The following is a 17,892-nucleotide window of genomic DNA, read 5'->3' as shown; positions in this document are numbered from 1 at the left end:
CCAGTTTCTTTCTCGAAGTTGACGAATTTGTGTGTATTTAAGGTTTCTTAGAATATTCCCATGGAATATATCTTACACATAAATGGTTAGATTCATCATTTTTGCGAACTTTCAGACTTATAGTAGTGCGTTCCTGGCCAGGTTTCGATCTCGGAGCCAGTTTCTTTCTCGAAGTAGACAAATTTGTTTGTGTTTAAGGTTTCTGAGAATATTCCCATGGAATCTTACCCGTAAATGGTTGGATTCATCGTCTTTGCAAACTTTCAGACTTATAGTAGGCCGCTCATGGCCAGGTTTTGATCCCGGAGCCAGTTTCTTTCTCGAAGTTGACGAATTTGTGTGTATTTAAGGTTTTTGAGAATATTCCCATGGAATCTTACCCGTAAATGGTTGTATTCATTGTTTTTACGAACTCTCAGACTTATATTATTCCGCTCCTGGCCAGGTTTCGATCTCGGAGCCAGGGTTTGCATACAATATGCCAGAATAAGGTTTGTTTAATGTTTCGGGGAATATTCCAAATGAATCTTACCTGGAAATGGATGAATTCATCGTTCTTACGAAATTTCCGACTTATAGTAGTCCACTGACGGCCAGGTTTCGATCTCGGAGCCAGGGTATGCATACAATATGCCAGATTAGGGTTTGTTTAAGATTTCAGGGAATATTCCAAAGGAATCTTACCCGTAAGTGGTTGTATTCATCGTTTTTGCGAACTCTCAGACTTATACTAGTGCTCTCCTAGCCAGGTTTTGATCTCGGAGCCAGGGTTTGCATACAATAGGCCAGAATAGGGTTTGTTTAAGGTTTCAGGGAATATTCCGAAGGAATCTTACCTGTAAATGGATGGATTCATCGTTCTTACGAAGTTTCCGACTTATAGTAGTCCACTCACGGACAGGTTTCGATCTCGGAGCCAGGGTTTGCATACAATATGCCAGAATAGGATTTGTTTAATGTTTCGAGGAATATTCCAAAGAAATCTTACATGTAAATGGATGTATTCATCGTTCTTATGAAGTTTCCGACTTATAGTAGTCCACTCACGGCCAGGTTTCGATCTCGAAGCCATGGTTTTCATACAATATGCCAAAATAGGATTTGTTTAATGTTTCGGGGAATATTCCAAAAAAATCTTACATGTAAATGGATGGATTCATCGTTCTTACGAAGTTTTCGACTTATATTAGTACACTCACGCCAGGTTTCGATCTCGGAGCCAGGGTTTGCATACAATATGCCAAAATAGGGTTTGTTTAAGGTTTCGGGGAATATTCCGAAGGAATCTTACCTGTAAATGGATGGATTCATCGTTCTTAAGAAGTTTCCGACTTAGAATAGTCTACTCACGACTAGGTTTCGATCTTGGATCCAGGGTTTGCATACAATATGCCAAAATAGGGCTTGTTTAATGTTTCGCGGAATATTCCAAAGGAATCTTACATGTAAATGGATAGATTCAGTGTTCTTACAAAGTTTCCGACTTATAGTATCCCACTCACGGCCAGGTTTCGATCTCGGATCCAGGGTTTGCATATAATATGCCAGAATAGGGTTTGTGTAAGGTTTCAAGGAATATTTCGAAGGAATCTTACCTGTAAATTGATTGATTCATCGTTCTTACGAAGTTTCCGACTTATAGTAGTCCACTCACGGCCAGGTTTCGATCTCAGGGCCAGGGTTTGCATACAATATGCCAAAATAGGGTTTGTTTAATATTCGGGGAACATTCCAAAGGAATCTTACATGTAAATGGATGGATTCATTGTTCTTACGAATTTTCCGACTTATAGTAGTCCAATCACGGCCAGGTTTCGATCGGAGCCAGGGTTTGCATATAATATGCCAAAATAGGATTTGTTTAATGTTTCGGGGAATATTCCAAAGAATTTTACATGTAAATGCATGGATTCATCGTTCTTACGAAGTTTCCGACTTATAGAAGTCCACTCACGGCCAGGTTTCGATCTCGGAGCCAGGGTATGCATACAATATGCGAGAATAGGGTTTGTTTAATGTTTCGGGGAATATTCCAAAGGAATCTTACATGTAAATGGATGGATTCATCGTTCTTACGAAGTTTACGACTTATTATAGTCCACTCACGACCAGGTTTATATCTTGGAGCCAGGGTTTACATACAATATGCCAGAATAGGGTTTGTTTAATATTTCGTGGAATATTCCAAAGGAATCTTACATGTAAATGGTTGGATTCATCGTTCTTACGAAGTTTACGACTTATAGTATTCCACTCACTGTTAGAGCATTGCTCGGTCGAACTCGCATGCGTTGCTATCTCAAGCATGTTTGTCAATGTTTGTGATCAAAACTATAAGTCTTGATTTCTAGTCTACTATAGCTAAGTCTCGGACTAGGATAGAAAGTGTAGTTGAGCTCAAGGACTTCATGGAGATTCATCATACAAGAATAAGAACTACTCAAGGAACCGGTGGAACTTATCGACAAAAAGGTATGTGAAGACTTGAACTTATCTGTCACTCAAAAGTATCTACTCTATCTCCTACTTCATGAGACAAAAAGTCGTATGCTATATATAGACTTAGATTATATACATTTGGTATTTCGAGCCGAGTATACCTCGCCTATCTATATCTCGAAATATGTGTGTGTAAGCGTTTCGCTTCGAACATGTTTATCTTTACCTAGTGACGAAAGTCATGATATGTTTCAATCACTTTGAAAATGGCTTTGACGATAACTGGTGTAACAACTATATAACGTCCTCTAATAATGTTTCAATGGTTGGAATGAGAGTTTAGATTACATAAACAATGATGGACATAAGTATTGTTATGGAAACACATATGTGCATAAGTCCTATCCCTTGAACCAAATTTTGCGAACTTTGTTGATCAAGAGAAACTGGAAGAATGGATTGTTTCCAAGTCCGCGAACTGCCGAACTTCTCATCCCGAGAAATTCTGCTGGAGTTGACAAACTTGTTACGTGAGTACCAGTCCGCAAACAGGCGGAAAGACTTTGCCGAGATTTTCTGCTGGAGTTTGTAAACTCTGCTCGGTTGCTTAAGTCCGCGAACGTAGTGTGCGAACTTAAGAAGGTTATATATCTGAAGATGATTTCTGAACTTAAACTTATAAAGTCTAAGGAATGCAGTTTGCAAACCGTGGCTATAAAAGTTTATCAACTGATTCAAGTGAATCAAATCGTATTTGATTCAAGTGTGTCTTGTGTAGTACATAAGATTTCCTTGCAATTGAACAACTCTCTAACTAGTTCATTTGAGTCATTTGAACTAGGTATGGTGAAGAAGAATATGGTTGGTATGAAATGCTCATATGGCTAACCTTTTGGTTAACTATTGTTGAACCAACAATGTACATGTTTGGGTACGGTTAACAAACGTATAAGCGTGCATTTCATTTGTGTATAACAAACTAAGTTTTCGATCTAACGGTTGAGAAATATTAGATTGAATCTAAATCGGGTTTTCATCTAACGGTGGATATCGTTTTCTATGTGACCAAGGTGAAACCCGGATTTGAAAGACTATATACGAGGACATCTAGCAACTCTGCAAAACTAATCCCCACACCTCACGTGTGATACTAGTTTGCGTGCTAGAGTCGATTCTCCTTTAACCTTTGGTTTTCTTCTTTTAAAACCAGGTTAACGACTTAAAGACTTCATTGGGATTGTGAAGCCAGACCGATACTAGTTGTGTGATCTTAACTTGCATCTTCTATCGTACGAGTATAATCATATTGATTGGATTGAGATTAATATCTCCGATAGGAAAGATATAAAAATTAGTCACAAACATCTTCGTCTCATTGTTTGTGATTCAAGATCTTGCCTATCGGAGATATTTATCTCAAGCCAATCAATCTGATTGTACTCGTACGATAGAAGATGCAAGATCAGATCACACAACTATGGTAAAAGTAGTATCGGTCTGGCTTCACAATCCCAATGAAGTCTTTAAGTCTTTCACCTGGTTTTAGAAGAAGAAAACCAAAGGTTAAAGGAGAATCGACTCTAGCACGCAAACTAGTATCACGCGTGAGGTGTGGGGATTAGTTTTGCACAATACTAGATGTCTCCTTTATATAGTTTTTCAAATCAGGGTTTCTCCTTGGTCACAAAGCAAACAATATCCACGGTTAGATGAAAACCTGATTTAGATTCAAGCTAATATTTCTCAACCGTTAGATCGAAGACTTAGCTTGTTATACACAAATGAAATGCACGCTTCTAGGTTTGTTAACCGTACCCAAACGTGTACATTATTGGTTTAACAATAGTTAACCAAAAGGTTAGCCATATGAGCATTTCATACCAACCATATTCTTCTTCACCATAACTAGTTCAAATGACTCAAATGAACTAGGGAGAGATTTGTTCAATTGCAAGGAAATCTTATGTACCACACAAGACACAATTGAATCAAACATGATTTGATTCACTTGAATCAGTTCATGAACTTTTATATCCACGGTTTGCAAACTGTATTCCTTAGACTTTATAAGTTTAAGTTCAGAAATCATCTTCAGATATATAACCTTCTTAAGTTCGCACACTAGGTTCGCGGACTTAAGCAACCGGGTAGAGTTTACAAACTCCAGCAGAAAATCTCGGCAAAGAATTTTCGCCGGTTCTCGGACTCACTTAACAAGTTTGTCAACTCCAGCAGAATTTCTCGCGATGAGAAGTTCGGCAGTTCGCGCACTAAGTTCGCGGACTTGGCAACAAGCCATTCTTCCGATTTCTCTTGATCAACAAAGTTCGCAAACTTTGGTTTAAGGGATAGGACTTATGCACATATGTGTTTCCACAACAATACTTATGTCCATCATTGGTTATGTAATCTAAACTCTTATTCGAACCATTGAAACATTCTTAGAGGACGTTATATAGTTGTTACACCATTTCTCGTTAAAGCAATTTTCAAAGTGATTGAAACATATCATGACTTTCGTCACTAGGTAAAGATAAACATGGTCGAAGTGAAACGCTTACCAACACATATTTCGAGATATAGATAGGCAAGGTATACTCGGCTCGAAATACCAAATGTGTATAATCTAAGTCTATATAGCATACGACTTTTTGTCTCAAGAAGTAGGAGATAGATTAGATAGACTTTTGAGTGATAGATAAGTTCAAGTCTTCACATACCTTTTTGTCGAGAAGTTCCACCGGTTCCTTGAGTAATTCTTCTTATTGTATGATGAATCGCCATGAAGTCTTTGAGCTCAACTGCACTTTCTATCCTAGTCCGAGACTTAGCTATAATAGACTATAAATCAAGACTTATAGTTTTGATCACTAACATTGACAAACATGCTTGATATAGCAACGCATACGAGTTCGACCGAGCAATTCCCTAACAGATATAAAGATGAAGAAGTATAGCAGTGTTATTTCCTAGGTTGCTGTTCTTTTCCACCTTATTCTTGCCAAATACCAAGGACATGTCCAAAGTCACGAGTTTAACGAAGGATCAAGGACATGTCCCATGAACAACACCATTCCACTAGTTTCCTCTCTGATAATAAACATGAAAGGATGATTCACAACAAAATCGACAGGAGGAGGAGGAGGTGGGGGACTACGGCGACAATATCCACGGAGCATACTACGACTAACGGTAGATGCAGCAGCTTCAGTTCCTTGTTCATCAACTTCACGAAAACACTTGTGATAAACCTTTGAAACATGAAGCCTGTGTATATTACTAGGATTATCAATATTAACCATCTCAGTCAGCTGTGCTTTAGAGTCATCAAAAGGCAAAACTATACCCAACTCCTTGAGTACTCGTGATACTTCGAAATCTAAAAGGATATTGAACTTCGGAATCTTGAATTTCGTCGTTTGAACATATGGATGATATAGCGAGACATGTCGATCCAGAAAACCAGCTGAATCAGAACTCACCTTTTCTATAAGTTCGCCTAGTCCATCTAGTTGGTCAGGTAAAATTATACACATATAAAAATATGGATTATTACTCGGTTTGAACGGAAAATCAGTTTCTTGCGTTCTTGATTGGTATGGGAGTTGAAGTACTTTGAAGTTATCAAAACAAATAATACATTGATTCTTAGTACTCGACATGAAGGGAATTTTTACTGAGTTATTACCATCAAGAAGAAAGAACTTTGATTTCTTTGTAAGCGATGGCCCAAATTGATTTTGCTTCCATAATCCTTTGAAATAGGGTGCATTCGCTAATATAACCATTGTATGTATATCAATAGATCCATTAGGAAGGATATCTTGTATTAATCCATTGGTTTCTTTCTTAACCCATCTGTTCACCCTCTTCAGCACTTTTTCGCTCTACAACAACAACAAATCAAAATTGTTTTAATTGACATATTATCTAATACTCTAAAAAGAAACTAAACAGATATTAACGTCCCTAGAAAATTTGTGTGGTTTATATGCAGCTCGAAACACATAGAATGAATCAATGATACAAAGAGAAAACAGTAGAGGGTAAGACAATTATTTGTATGGTATATAGCACTTACATTATTTTTAAAATCTACACTCTTGGCTTTTGTTTTAAAAATTCCGTTTGCAACTTCTTTGAACGAAGGTTTAAGAGGCATAAATTTATCGACCCAAACACTGCCAACGAAAGACTGCTGAGGTCCTTCAGTCTGGCCAAAAGAGTCGATAACTTCAAAAGTAACCGTATGCAGATGTTCGAGGCTTTCACATTTGAGAAAACCTAATATTTATTTTAGAGTTTCAGTTGTTGCTCCTGAAGCTAGTAACCCTAGAGCAGCGTCTATTGAGAATGGAGAGAATACAAATTTCTTTTTCTTCGACTCGTTCAACCAGATTTCTCTAACAAGCTTTACACATGAATTGCTAGATTCTATGCTATCTTTTGATAGCTTCAATTCTTTTACACTTTTTCATTTTGACGATCCATGAGTTTTGAAAGAGGGTTTGTTAACTTTCATCATATCTGCGGTCTAGAACAGCAGAAGCTCAAACGCATCAAACAGATGAATTACGTTAACTTTCATATTTACACATGTAAATATATTGAGTTTCCCAATATTTACACATGTAAATATATTGAGTTTCCCAATTTAGAGGTTCGCAAAACTTGTTCCGAAAGTTATGCAAAAAAGATGGAAAGGTCTGAGATTGGATCCCAGTGGAAGCTGCTTAAAGGCTTTAAAGTTGTGTCCCAACCAGGCAACCAAAGATTCAAGAGTGCTCTTTTTGCTCTTCTTGAAAATGTTTTTCCTTAAAATAGTAGTATGAGAGTGATGGTCTCCCCAGCAACTTAAAAGCTTAATTGGTTACCCTGGCCTTGCTGCAGACAGCTATTGCGGGGAAATTAAGGGGAGATCCAAAAAAAAAATATTCTCATTGTCAGGCCCGCAATGAATTTTGGATAACGTGACACCCATAAATATTTCTGTCACACCCATAATTATCCAAAATTATTAAAACTTGTCTGCATGATGGTTTATGCATCCGCATGACGTGTTATGCATACTGTTTTTTCAGGGATAACTCGATATACATCCTAATTTTTCAGGGGTATAATTGCAACGCAACTTGGATATAACATATCTAAAAATCCGCACCTTGGAATTTTACAAATTTTATATCGTTGGAAATCTTTTAAAGAGAGCTATGCAACGAGTACAAATAACAATATCAAACTTTTGTTTTTCACGAAAAAATCGGAGGTGATCATCGTTTTAGGGAAAATTTTCGAAAACTGACTGCATATTCATTATGCAGCCTCCAAAAAAGATGCATAACACATTATGCAGATGCATAACGAATTATGAAACCATTTTCTCCACTGCATAAAAAATATGCTTTTGGATAACAAAGTTATGCATCTATAACAAGTTATGCAACCATTGTTTTGGTTGATTTTAGTGCGTACATAAAAAAAATTGATGCATAATGCAGTATGCATCCATATTTACGGATGCATATCAGGTTAAGCATCTATTTTCTCATGCATAAAAGATTGTGCAACAATTTTCTCGATGCATAACGCGTTATGAAATCATACTTTCGATGCATATGCATCCATTTTTTCAAATACATAACATGTTATGCAGGTATGTTATAGGTGCATAACGTGTTATGCAGCTTTTTTTTTTTGTTGGTTTAACAAAAAATAGCTGCATAACGTGTTATGAAACCATTCTCTATATTGCATAACAAGTTATGCTACAAAAAAAAAATACTGCATAGCTTGGCATCCATCTACAATAATAGTTGCATCACCAATCTCATTGCTGTCTCATTCCAAGGAAAACCAAGTGCCCCAATAAATATTCAAGGTTCCCTATAGCAACGGTGTCCTCTAGATCTCAACGACATTGGAAACAGGAGATGATTAAACCAGACAGAGCAAGCAAATCTAATTATAATTCCATGTACTGCTTTGAATGCAACAACATGTGTCACCTGGACAACTAGAGTACAAAACCAAATGAGATGCCACATGTATGGTGTCATGCATTTTTGTTCCTGGTTAAGCTATCTATCATCTTATTCAACAAAGAATTAATGATCACATACCAAGATACAAACAAAGGAGATAGAATCGAGTATTAAAATTAAGGTGTTGCATTCGTCGAAAGTGTGATCGAACTGGGGAACCATAAATCGAAAGCAAGGAAGGATTAAAAGTAGCAGGCTGACAACAATTTTTTCAGTATCCAAAAGATCAATAATTAACCACCACTATCCCAGCCTGCACATCCTAGGGTCGGGGTTTCTCTCAATCCCATGATTCACTTTGTGATGAACCGCAACAGTGAAGTTCAATTTTCTGCTAAACAGATCAACATGAGTAAATAAACATGTAAGAATATAGATGCCTATATTATCTATGAAACTGATTTAGGCCATATAAAAAACAGGTGGTGTGCCTAAATTATTTCTTCATTCTCTGCTCTATATAAACATGATTCCTAATAACAACCAGTGAATCATAAAAGGAGAAAAAAAAAAGCGATAAAGAGATCAGATTCAACTAACCGAGGCGAGGAAGTCTCTGCTGTACTTTGATTTTAAATCCAAATTCCAATCAAAAATTAGAAAAACAGAGGACTTGATTTCCTGTATTTATTACTCCTAGAATCAATCAATCAAAGGAGCCATGGAATCACGTAAAAGGAAACGACAACCCCGGATGAATAATCTGCCGGTAATTTGATCGAAGCACTAATGAACCCATGAAGATAAAGGTCTTGTGAGACAAATCATGAATCTACACCAGAGATTTTAACGATTACTTCACATTTGGAGGAAGAGGAAAAGGAACCGAAGAAGAAGTGTAATTCGACTATTAAACATAATTTTTAAAATTGTGGAGGAAGAGGAAAAGAAACCGAAGAAGAAGTGTAATTCGACTATTAAACATAATTTTTAAAATTGTGGGTTTGAGAATAATTTTCTTCCAGAAAATGGGTGCGCGCCTATAATTTTCTGAGCGTCACAGTGATCAAAGTCTTAATAATAGGTGTGTCTGTAGTTTTCACCCGCAATAATTGGCACAGCCGTGGAATTCCTCTCATACGGCTGAAGCCAGAAAGTCTGAAACATTTTTTTTGTTCTTTCGTTACCCGTTCATGAACTTCTCGTATACCTCATGGGCCAAAGCCCATTTTGTATACTTAGTCTTCATCACATCTAATATTTCCCACCGGTTAAATGATATAACATCTGGTACGATATTGCTAGACCAAAAACCATTGGCAGTGAGCAAAACAAAATTTACTCCAATTAAATGATCATTGTAAATCTATACTGCCAAGTTTGAGATTTTGGGCCTGTAAATCTATGTCATCTCTACCTATGAAGTTATCCATATTGTCTACTGAGTTCTATTTTCATTTGAACCCTGATTTTGGGCATACCAAAATCTTTCTAGGCATACAAAATCATAATCCCATCTTGGGTGACTTTATAAGGGGTACCTTATGGGTAGTTCAATTACCTATATACCGTTAATACAAAAATCTAAAATCAGTTTTCTAAAAAATCAAAATCAGTTTCCCTTACCATCTCTTCTTCCTCCTCCTCCTCTAGCCGAACTCTTCCCCCTTCTGCGAAAAAAAAAATTCATCATCGTGATTAATTGTCGATTCGTAAAAATTTGATCGTCGATTAAACTCAACCACATAATGACTCGTACAAAGAAAAGCAGGGACTAGGCAAACCAAATCGTCTTCTAATCCATCAATTGAAGAAGAAGAACCAATTGAAGATGAAGGTGTAGAAACTGAAAATCAACCACCAATTGAACCAGAAATTGAACCAACTGCATCTCCAACTCCGGAAATGAGGATAAGAAAGCAAGTTTTACAAACCCAATCTCCTATTTGCTGTTTTTCATCGATTAAATGACGGTTACAGTGTTGGGTTCGGCTCAAAATTGAGTTGCGTTTTTAGCCGAATTGTTCTTCACAAAAGCTTCCTGTAAGTGTATATGAACAGTTCGGCATGAAATTTCAAGCCGAACCTAGTCACAGATAGAGATGCATAGGGGTTCGGCGTATTTGATAATCATAATATGTGCCGAACCTAGCACATTAACGAGGTTCGGCTATTACGATATTCTCAATATGTGCCGAACCAATAACAATATTTTAACCCAAAAAATAACAAATTAATATTCGGCTCATACGATTTTCGAAATATAAGCCGAACCGGTAAATTTTTTTTTCCGAGCTATTCAGGATGTTGTTCGGCTTACTATGAAACTTTCATATAAGCCGAACTAGTGTCTAGCAAACAGTTCGGCACATGCAGTAAACAGATTCAGTAAGCCGAACCGTTCATCAATTGGTAGATTCGGCTCATAGATGTGAGCCGAACCTCAACCTGTTTCGCCGAACCATGATTCAAAAAACCTAACTTTTGATAATTGAGAGCTCTAGAAGTGAGATTAAGTATAGGATATAAGTGTACCTGTGTATTAGAAGCATTGGGTTCCTCATCAATGTTTTCATCATCAGGATTTGGCTCATAAAAATCATCATCTTGAGTTTGTGTTTGAGTTTGAGCTTGAGTTTGAGTGGGTGTAAAATCATTCTCATAATCTAAGAAATCAGCCATTTCTGGATCATTGTTGTAGTTGATATGTATTTTCCTAGTTTTTTTAGATGAATGATGACCCTCCTCATCCTCCATTGAATCAAGAATTAGAATTTTCTCACTTTCTCCTTCTCTTTCTCTCCTTCTTAACCAAACCAAAACTTTGATTTTTTTTTTTCCTCAAATTTTTCATCTAAACAACTCTTATAATTCTGAAAATTATTTTAATCACTAAACAAAATATTTAATCACTAATCAAGATTATTAACACTAATACGTATAGGACAGATTTGTCATTAAAAAAATTTGGGTTAAGGGGTTATCTGATTTTGCTATTTCACAACCTTTTTTGTCTTCATTCAGTATGCCTTGGAAGATTTTGGTATGCTCAAAATTATAGTTCTTTCATTTTAGTGAGAAAAGCATTGGATCTGTTTATGAATTTATTAAGAGACTGGTCACTGGATATAAATGCATACACTTAACCATCAAAAGCATTAACAAATGTAGTATGGTAGTGATAAGTAGTTAGTGACTACTACTGACTGACAAAATACTTTCGAGATTAGATTATTTCAAGTTCCTTTTCTTTTTTTTTTGGAAAAGCAACTTGATTAAAGGGAAAACTAAGTGAGGGGAAGATCCTCTCACCTAGCATTACGGAGTTCCCAGGCATCAAAGTAATCCATTTTGCTCTTATATTTCAGGAGAGTCTAGGAACCTTTGAGCGCTGTTAGGTATGTCTTGCCTAGATGGCCTATTAGTACGATTACATGATATTGAATTAAAATACATGATTAAGTTGTTCATAGAATTGAAAAGGGGGTTTCCAGGATTTTGATTGTTCTTCTGCATGTGTTTGATAAGTTGGCTTCTAACTTTGTTGTCTTGCACCGTGATGCCGAGCTCTTCCCGATTGTTCTTCTGCATGTGTTTGATAAGTTGGCTTGTATTTCAAGTAGTAGCAATTTCTATATACATGATTCTCTCGTGTATGACAATTTCACACTAACTTTTCTCGTACTTCTATTAAGTTATTACAAGTACAGTTTTCAAGGAAAAATTATAGCACGTACTTATGTATAAGTACAGCTGCTTATATAATATGGTTCTTGCTTTCTTGACTTGTTGCACTTGGCTCGAGTTGGGGACTTCTTGAACTTGGTTCGAGTTAAAATATATGATTGCTGATGATTTATCTCGTGATGTTCCACATACATGGCTTGGATTGTGACTTGTGCATCTTGTTCGCCTTAGAGGTGCTTAAATATATTACCTCTGTTTTTGAAAAGGTGATACTTTTATTTTTTATCTTGATCTGAAAATATGATAAATTGAAAAAATGAAAGTAACATTTTTCCATAAATGAAGGGAATATTAATTTATTACGTACCGAGCAAAATATGTTATGCATGGTAATTATTTTTCTCGATAAAAAGCAGCGACGGAGTTAGGAATTTATATCCTGGCGAGATTGAGGTATACCCAGATTAATTGGGTATACCCAGATTTATATGGACATAGTTCCCTTACTAAGGAGAGGCCAAATATGGGTGAAGTTACAATACTACCCTTACCCTTTATAATTCTAATTATCCTAAATCAGTTTTCTTTTATACCATTTCCTCCTCTTCTTCTCCTCCACCTCTACCTTACCGGCTCTTTCTTCCCCACCATTGAAAACTCGTCGATTAATTCGTCGTAATCGTCGATTCGAAAATTTTGATTAATCTTCAATCATGGAACCGCCTAGGACTAGTAAGATGAAACAAACAAATAGAAGCACAATGAATTCAACCCTAGAATTCCAAGTTTAGTTCAAAGGAAAGTGAAGAAAAAAACCGTTGAAGAGGAAGAGATCAACGCCGCTGAAACCGAAGAAATGACGCGATTAAGAAAGTAAGGGCCTACTTAAACTCACTCCAGTACTTCAATTTCATGTTTGCATGTCAAATTAGGTCAGAAAAAATCGAATATTTGAATTTGGATTTGTTTAGCCGGCAAGGTGTTTGTTTCACGACCTTGCCGACATTTCATAGCTAGGTTTGGTCGGCAAGCTCTTTGGTTGAAGATCTTGCCGGCTGTGTAGTATCTATAACTGCTACTTGCAGGGTCGGCAAGGTATTCAACCTAGGACGCTCCCGGCGTCATTTTCTTTTTTAGCCGGTGGGTTATAAATTTGTACCGTGCTGGCTGTATTTCAATTTTTTTGTATCTCCTGATGCCTTGAATTATGAAAGTTGGAATGATATTTGGATACAACCATGATGGTTGTTTGTTAGCCAACAATGTACGGGTAATGGACCTTGTCGACTGATTATATGGAAAATCCTTGTATCTATTGTGTTCATCTTTGTTATAAGCCGGCAGGTTATGTGAATAATACCCTGTCGATTACAGTTTAGCCAGCATGCATTTTTTAGTCGACCCTTCCGACTTTCGTGTAGCCGGCTAGGTTATATTTGTCGACCCTGCCGACTTATGAATTTTTTTCTTAATTTTTCTTTTTTAGGTCGCTTAAGGGAAAGAAGAAAAATGTTATTCCTCCTTTAAGACCTCCTCGCGTAGGCGACAAACTCTTGACTTCAACACATCGAGGGGCATTCGTTGAGCCTGGAACGGTCAAGATCCGTGGACGGAATTATTCTCAACCACCACCGGAACCAAGTGATTCGGATGAAACTCCAGATGAAGACCAATCAATTCCATCTGGTAGAAGAGGTGATGATGATGATGATGTTGGTGAAAGCACTCCGGCTGCTGGAGGAGGTAACAATGATGATGATGGTGATCATGACATGTTACCTGTTGGAGGAGGTAATGATGATGATGATGGTAATGGAGATAAAGATAAGCATATCAAAGATGAAATTGTTGAAGAGGCAGTGGAAAAGGAAGAGGAACAAGAAGAAGAAGGAGATGGAGAACAAACTCAAGTTATTGTTCAACCAACCCAAGCTTCAAGTTCAACTGAAACCGGAAGACCGGAGAGGAACATCACTAAACCAGCTGATTCCCACATGCCTCCCCGTCACTTGATGGTTAGACTGAGACCAGGTGAACCTCCAAATCGGACCCCAGCAGATGGTGGAAATGTTCTTTTTGGATACAAAGATTCCTGGGCTTGTCAAATCCATAATACTGTCGTAAGTAATCTCAATCCGTCTTTGTTTTTTATTTAAGTGTATCTATCTTAAATTTGCTCCAAGTGTTTGTATTTTATTTTATTTTTGGTGTTTAGAATCACAAGCATGCCATCCGTCTCATGAGGCGCCAAACTTCATGTTCAGTGACTAAGAATTGGGATCCTGAGGATGAATATGAGGAGGTGAAAGTGATTGTCAAGAACTCCGGGTTGTGGCATGCGGTGGAGAGTTCGAATATTGAGCATGACAGAGTTACCGTATCTGCATTTTGTGAGAGGTTCTAGGAGAGACTGATACAATGTTATTCCCATTCGGTGAGATGGCTATAACTCCCGATGATGTTCATAAAATTCTAGGTTGAGAGGTTGAGAGAAAAGCGGTCACTGACGGGTTCGTGGTCGTGGTCTTGGTGGTAAATGAATGCATTCCTAGTTTATTTCTTTATGTTGTGGTAGACAGATATTAAGGTTAACGGTTGGACAAATGTTTTTTTTAAGGTTTATGAGGCATATTTTCATATTTTGGACAAAAAAGTGTTAGATTTATAGTTGTTGAATGAATGGTTTGTTTAGCTATGTAAAGTTTCAATACTTACGCCGACATGACTTTTTTTAAGTCACATTGTCGACGAAACCAGGGCCGGAAAGGTTGTGAATTGTCAGACTTCCGGCCCTGACAACGGAAATGGTATAGTTACCAGGGTCCGCAAGGTAAGAAGATTAATACCCAGCCGGCAATGTATTATGTTATCGACCCTGCCGACTATGTGTTGCTGAAAATACCTTCTCCTGATGCCTAAAATCATCATAAGGTCGGCATGGTTATAAAATAAGACCTTTTCGACTGTACCTTAGATGGCACGCTAATAACCAAATAACTTTCCGACGGTTATTCGGAAGAAAATCAACTCCTGATGCCTAAAATCATCATAAGGTCGGCATGGTAACAAAATTCGACCCCGCGGACCAGAATTAGTCGGAGTACTGGGGAAACAAAAGCGAATTCAAAATTCAAATTTTTGTAAGTACAATTGCATTGATTGACTTGTACTTAGGCACTATAACGGCCAAATTTGGGCACCATCTTAGGATACACTATTTCTCTCTACAAAACAACACACAACTATTTGCATATACTCTGCTAATCTCATATCATCATACACTCCATCTAACTCACCCAATAGCTCTCTATATACAACAATGGCATCATTTGATTCAAATGAAGATTTGGCAATCACCAAAGCTTGGTACGCAGAAACTCGAGTTAGACATCAGTCCTCCGTAAGGGTGAATGTCGTAACCTTTTGGACTAGGGTACACGACAAATTTAGGCAAGAGTTTGGGAATCCTAATGGAAGAAGTGTTCAACAAGTCCATGATAGGAACCTAGTCACCGAAAATGAGATACTCGCTTTTTATCTCTCCAAACCCGGATTAACTTCAATTTGTCCATTGGACAATTTGTAAATATGTTTGTGGTTTATTTTACGTGATCCATGTTGTTTGGTCTTCCTACTAAACACCACGAACAAAGTAAGTTTGTGTTTTGTTTTTGTAGCATGTAGTTGTCAAAGCGCGCTACTTGGAGGAAAAGGGGGGAGCATTCGCATTCGATGCAAGCTATTAATTCATGGTCTCCAAAATCCCGGAGTATGCCCCGGAATTCATGCAGGCCGGAGATGAATGGGATTCCTCCAACGAAGATTGATGGTTTTAGTATAGATTTTGTGGGTAGATCACTATGTAAACCCTCACGAGACTATAACTCGCCCACTAGGGTCGCCTAGGGGTTCAAAGGCTTGATGCACATGCTAAGTGCATTCGTTTTTCCGTCGACAATGAGTTAGGATTTATGTTTCAATCAATGTAGTAACCAAAATTGCATGAATAAAGTGAATTACATCTTCTCATATTCTGTTTTTTGTTGGGTATAAACTACAGGCCGGCAATGTTAGAAATCATTAGCATGTCGACTATACGCCAGCCGGCAGTGTCTTAAATTATGTGCATGCCGACTATATGATAGTCGGCATGGTAGGAAATATTTACATGCCGACCGTAAGATTGCTGGCCTAAGATATTCGGCATATTCTTCATTCAAAGACCCTTCCGGCTTAAAAATGGTCGGCGTGTTATTCATCTACGGACCATGCCGGCTATACTTAGTCGGCATCATATTCAAACGTCGACCAAGCCGGCGGATCTTGGTCGGCACCTTATTCAAACCTGGACCTTGCCGACCTTTCATATTTTCAAAACTAAATTTTTTGATGGAAATAGAACTCATGAGACATAGAAAAGGTTTAATCTACTGAATTCTCATTTTCAAAATTCTAATCTAAACTCAATTAATTAACCTAATTATAATTTTTAGTGTTAATTAAACAAGGACATATTAGCCATTTAGAAAATACAAGGTTAAGGGGTGGCTTCTTTTACTTCAAAATGTCTTTGGTTTTGTCTCATTAGGTATACCCAAATTAATTTAGATATAGCCCAATCAAGCCAGGATTTATATTTGGATCGCATTATTTTTTTATTTTTTTTGGTAAATATCGTAATATACTTGGAGAGAACACAACATAATGCCTTTTGGTATTAGATGATTACCAAAAAGAAAGATCAATGTATCGTTATATTTGTTGCACTGAACGATACATAGCGTAGGCTGACCAAATATTTTACAGTGTACCTGTCAGTTGTTTTGTTTTGTTTTTTTATTTTATTTTAGTGTCAGCTACTAAAAAGAAAGGGGAAGAAAGATACATAGAACACTCTGATAAAAAAAAACTGGCTAAAATTGGGGCATGTGCCAATTATTTGGGCCTATCAAATTTCCCTTCCCACTCCACCTAATGGTTATCGGCTAGCAAACATCTCAAAAATACTAACTTACCCCCAAATTAATTCCTAAAACTATATCACATAAATACTAATCTTTCCAATTTTAGTAAATCCAAAAACATAAAAAACCTAAACCTAAAAAACTTTCTATTTTCATCTTAATCTTTCCAAATTCTCAAAACCCTAATAAATTTTTTTTTTTTTGATCCTCTTCTCCAGCGATGTTCAATCTAACCAAGAAAAAAGGTAAATCTGCATCAACCGGTTCTAGCTTTCTCATTTCTTCATTGATTTACATGATTAAATGTTCAATTTTTGAAAACCAAAATCTCCGATCTTACTCAGAATTGATTTATGTTGACATATCGAATAAACCGATTCTGTATTTTATTCTTCGGCTATGAAGAGCATGCAGAGTAATCGGTTTATATGATGATTAACGTCGACCGATTCAAGGTTTAGAAATGAAATATGAAAAGACATCACCAGAATCGGCTTATACGTGCATTATCATAATCTGATTCTGGGTACTTTGTTTTTTAACTCTGCGATCCCATAATTGGGTTTTATTTGATTAGTAATATACTGATTTTGAAATTGTCTTCAGATTCCGTTTCATAATCGGTTTCTATATATGTATCACAAAACCGATTGTTTATGTTTGTTATTCCTATGTGTTTTGTTGTTGAGAATCGGATTACATATGTTTAGTTATGTACCGATTGTTAACTTGATTTTTGTTTGTTTTGTGGATATGGACTTCGGACACCTAGCATTTTATGCTCGAGATTTCACCGATGAGGATATTCACAAGGAACCACA

At 37.0% G+C, this 17,892-nt stretch overlaps 1 protein-coding gene across 1 annotated transcript; it reads right to left on the bottom strand.

The window, feature by feature from the left end:
- Positions 1-5,465: 5,465 nt before the first annotated feature.
- On the bottom strand, positions 5,466-6,601 carry LOC113338555 (serpin-Z2B-like). Its single transcript, XM_026583950.1, has 2 exons — positions 6,521-6,601; positions 5,466-6,326 (listed from the first exon to the last, which is right to left on the bottom strand). The coding sequence occupies exons 1-2, from the start codon at positions 6,599-6,601 to the stop codon at positions 5,466-5,468; spliced, it is 942 nt and encodes a 313-aa protein (XP_026439735.1).
- Positions 6,602-17,892: the final 11,291 nt, after the last annotated feature.

The sequence above is a fragment of the Papaver somniferum genome, unplaced genomic scaffold (assembly GCF_003573695.1).
Source record: "Papaver somniferum cultivar HN1 unplaced genomic scaffold, ASM357369v1 unplaced-scaffold_19, whole genome shotgun sequence".
NCBI classification, from domain to species: Eukaryota; Viridiplantae; Streptophyta; class Magnoliopsida; order Ranunculales; family Papaveraceae; genus Papaver; species Papaver somniferum.
The sequence above is the reverse complement of the archived record's forward strand: the minus strand, read 5'-3'. Positions and strand labels throughout refer to the sequence as shown.

What these genes read in the sequence shown, in the direction of transcription:
- LOC113338555 (XM_026583950.1), bottom strand. Translation starts at nt 6,601, where the DNA reads ATGCCTCTTAAACCTTCGTTCAAAGAAGTTGCAAACGGAATTTTTAAA. An exon ending in GTGTAGATTTTAAAAATAAT is followed by an intron (nt 6,327 to 6,520) that starts GTAAGTGCTATA and finishes TTGTTGTTGTAG; the next exon opens with AGCGAAAAAGTGCTGAAGAG.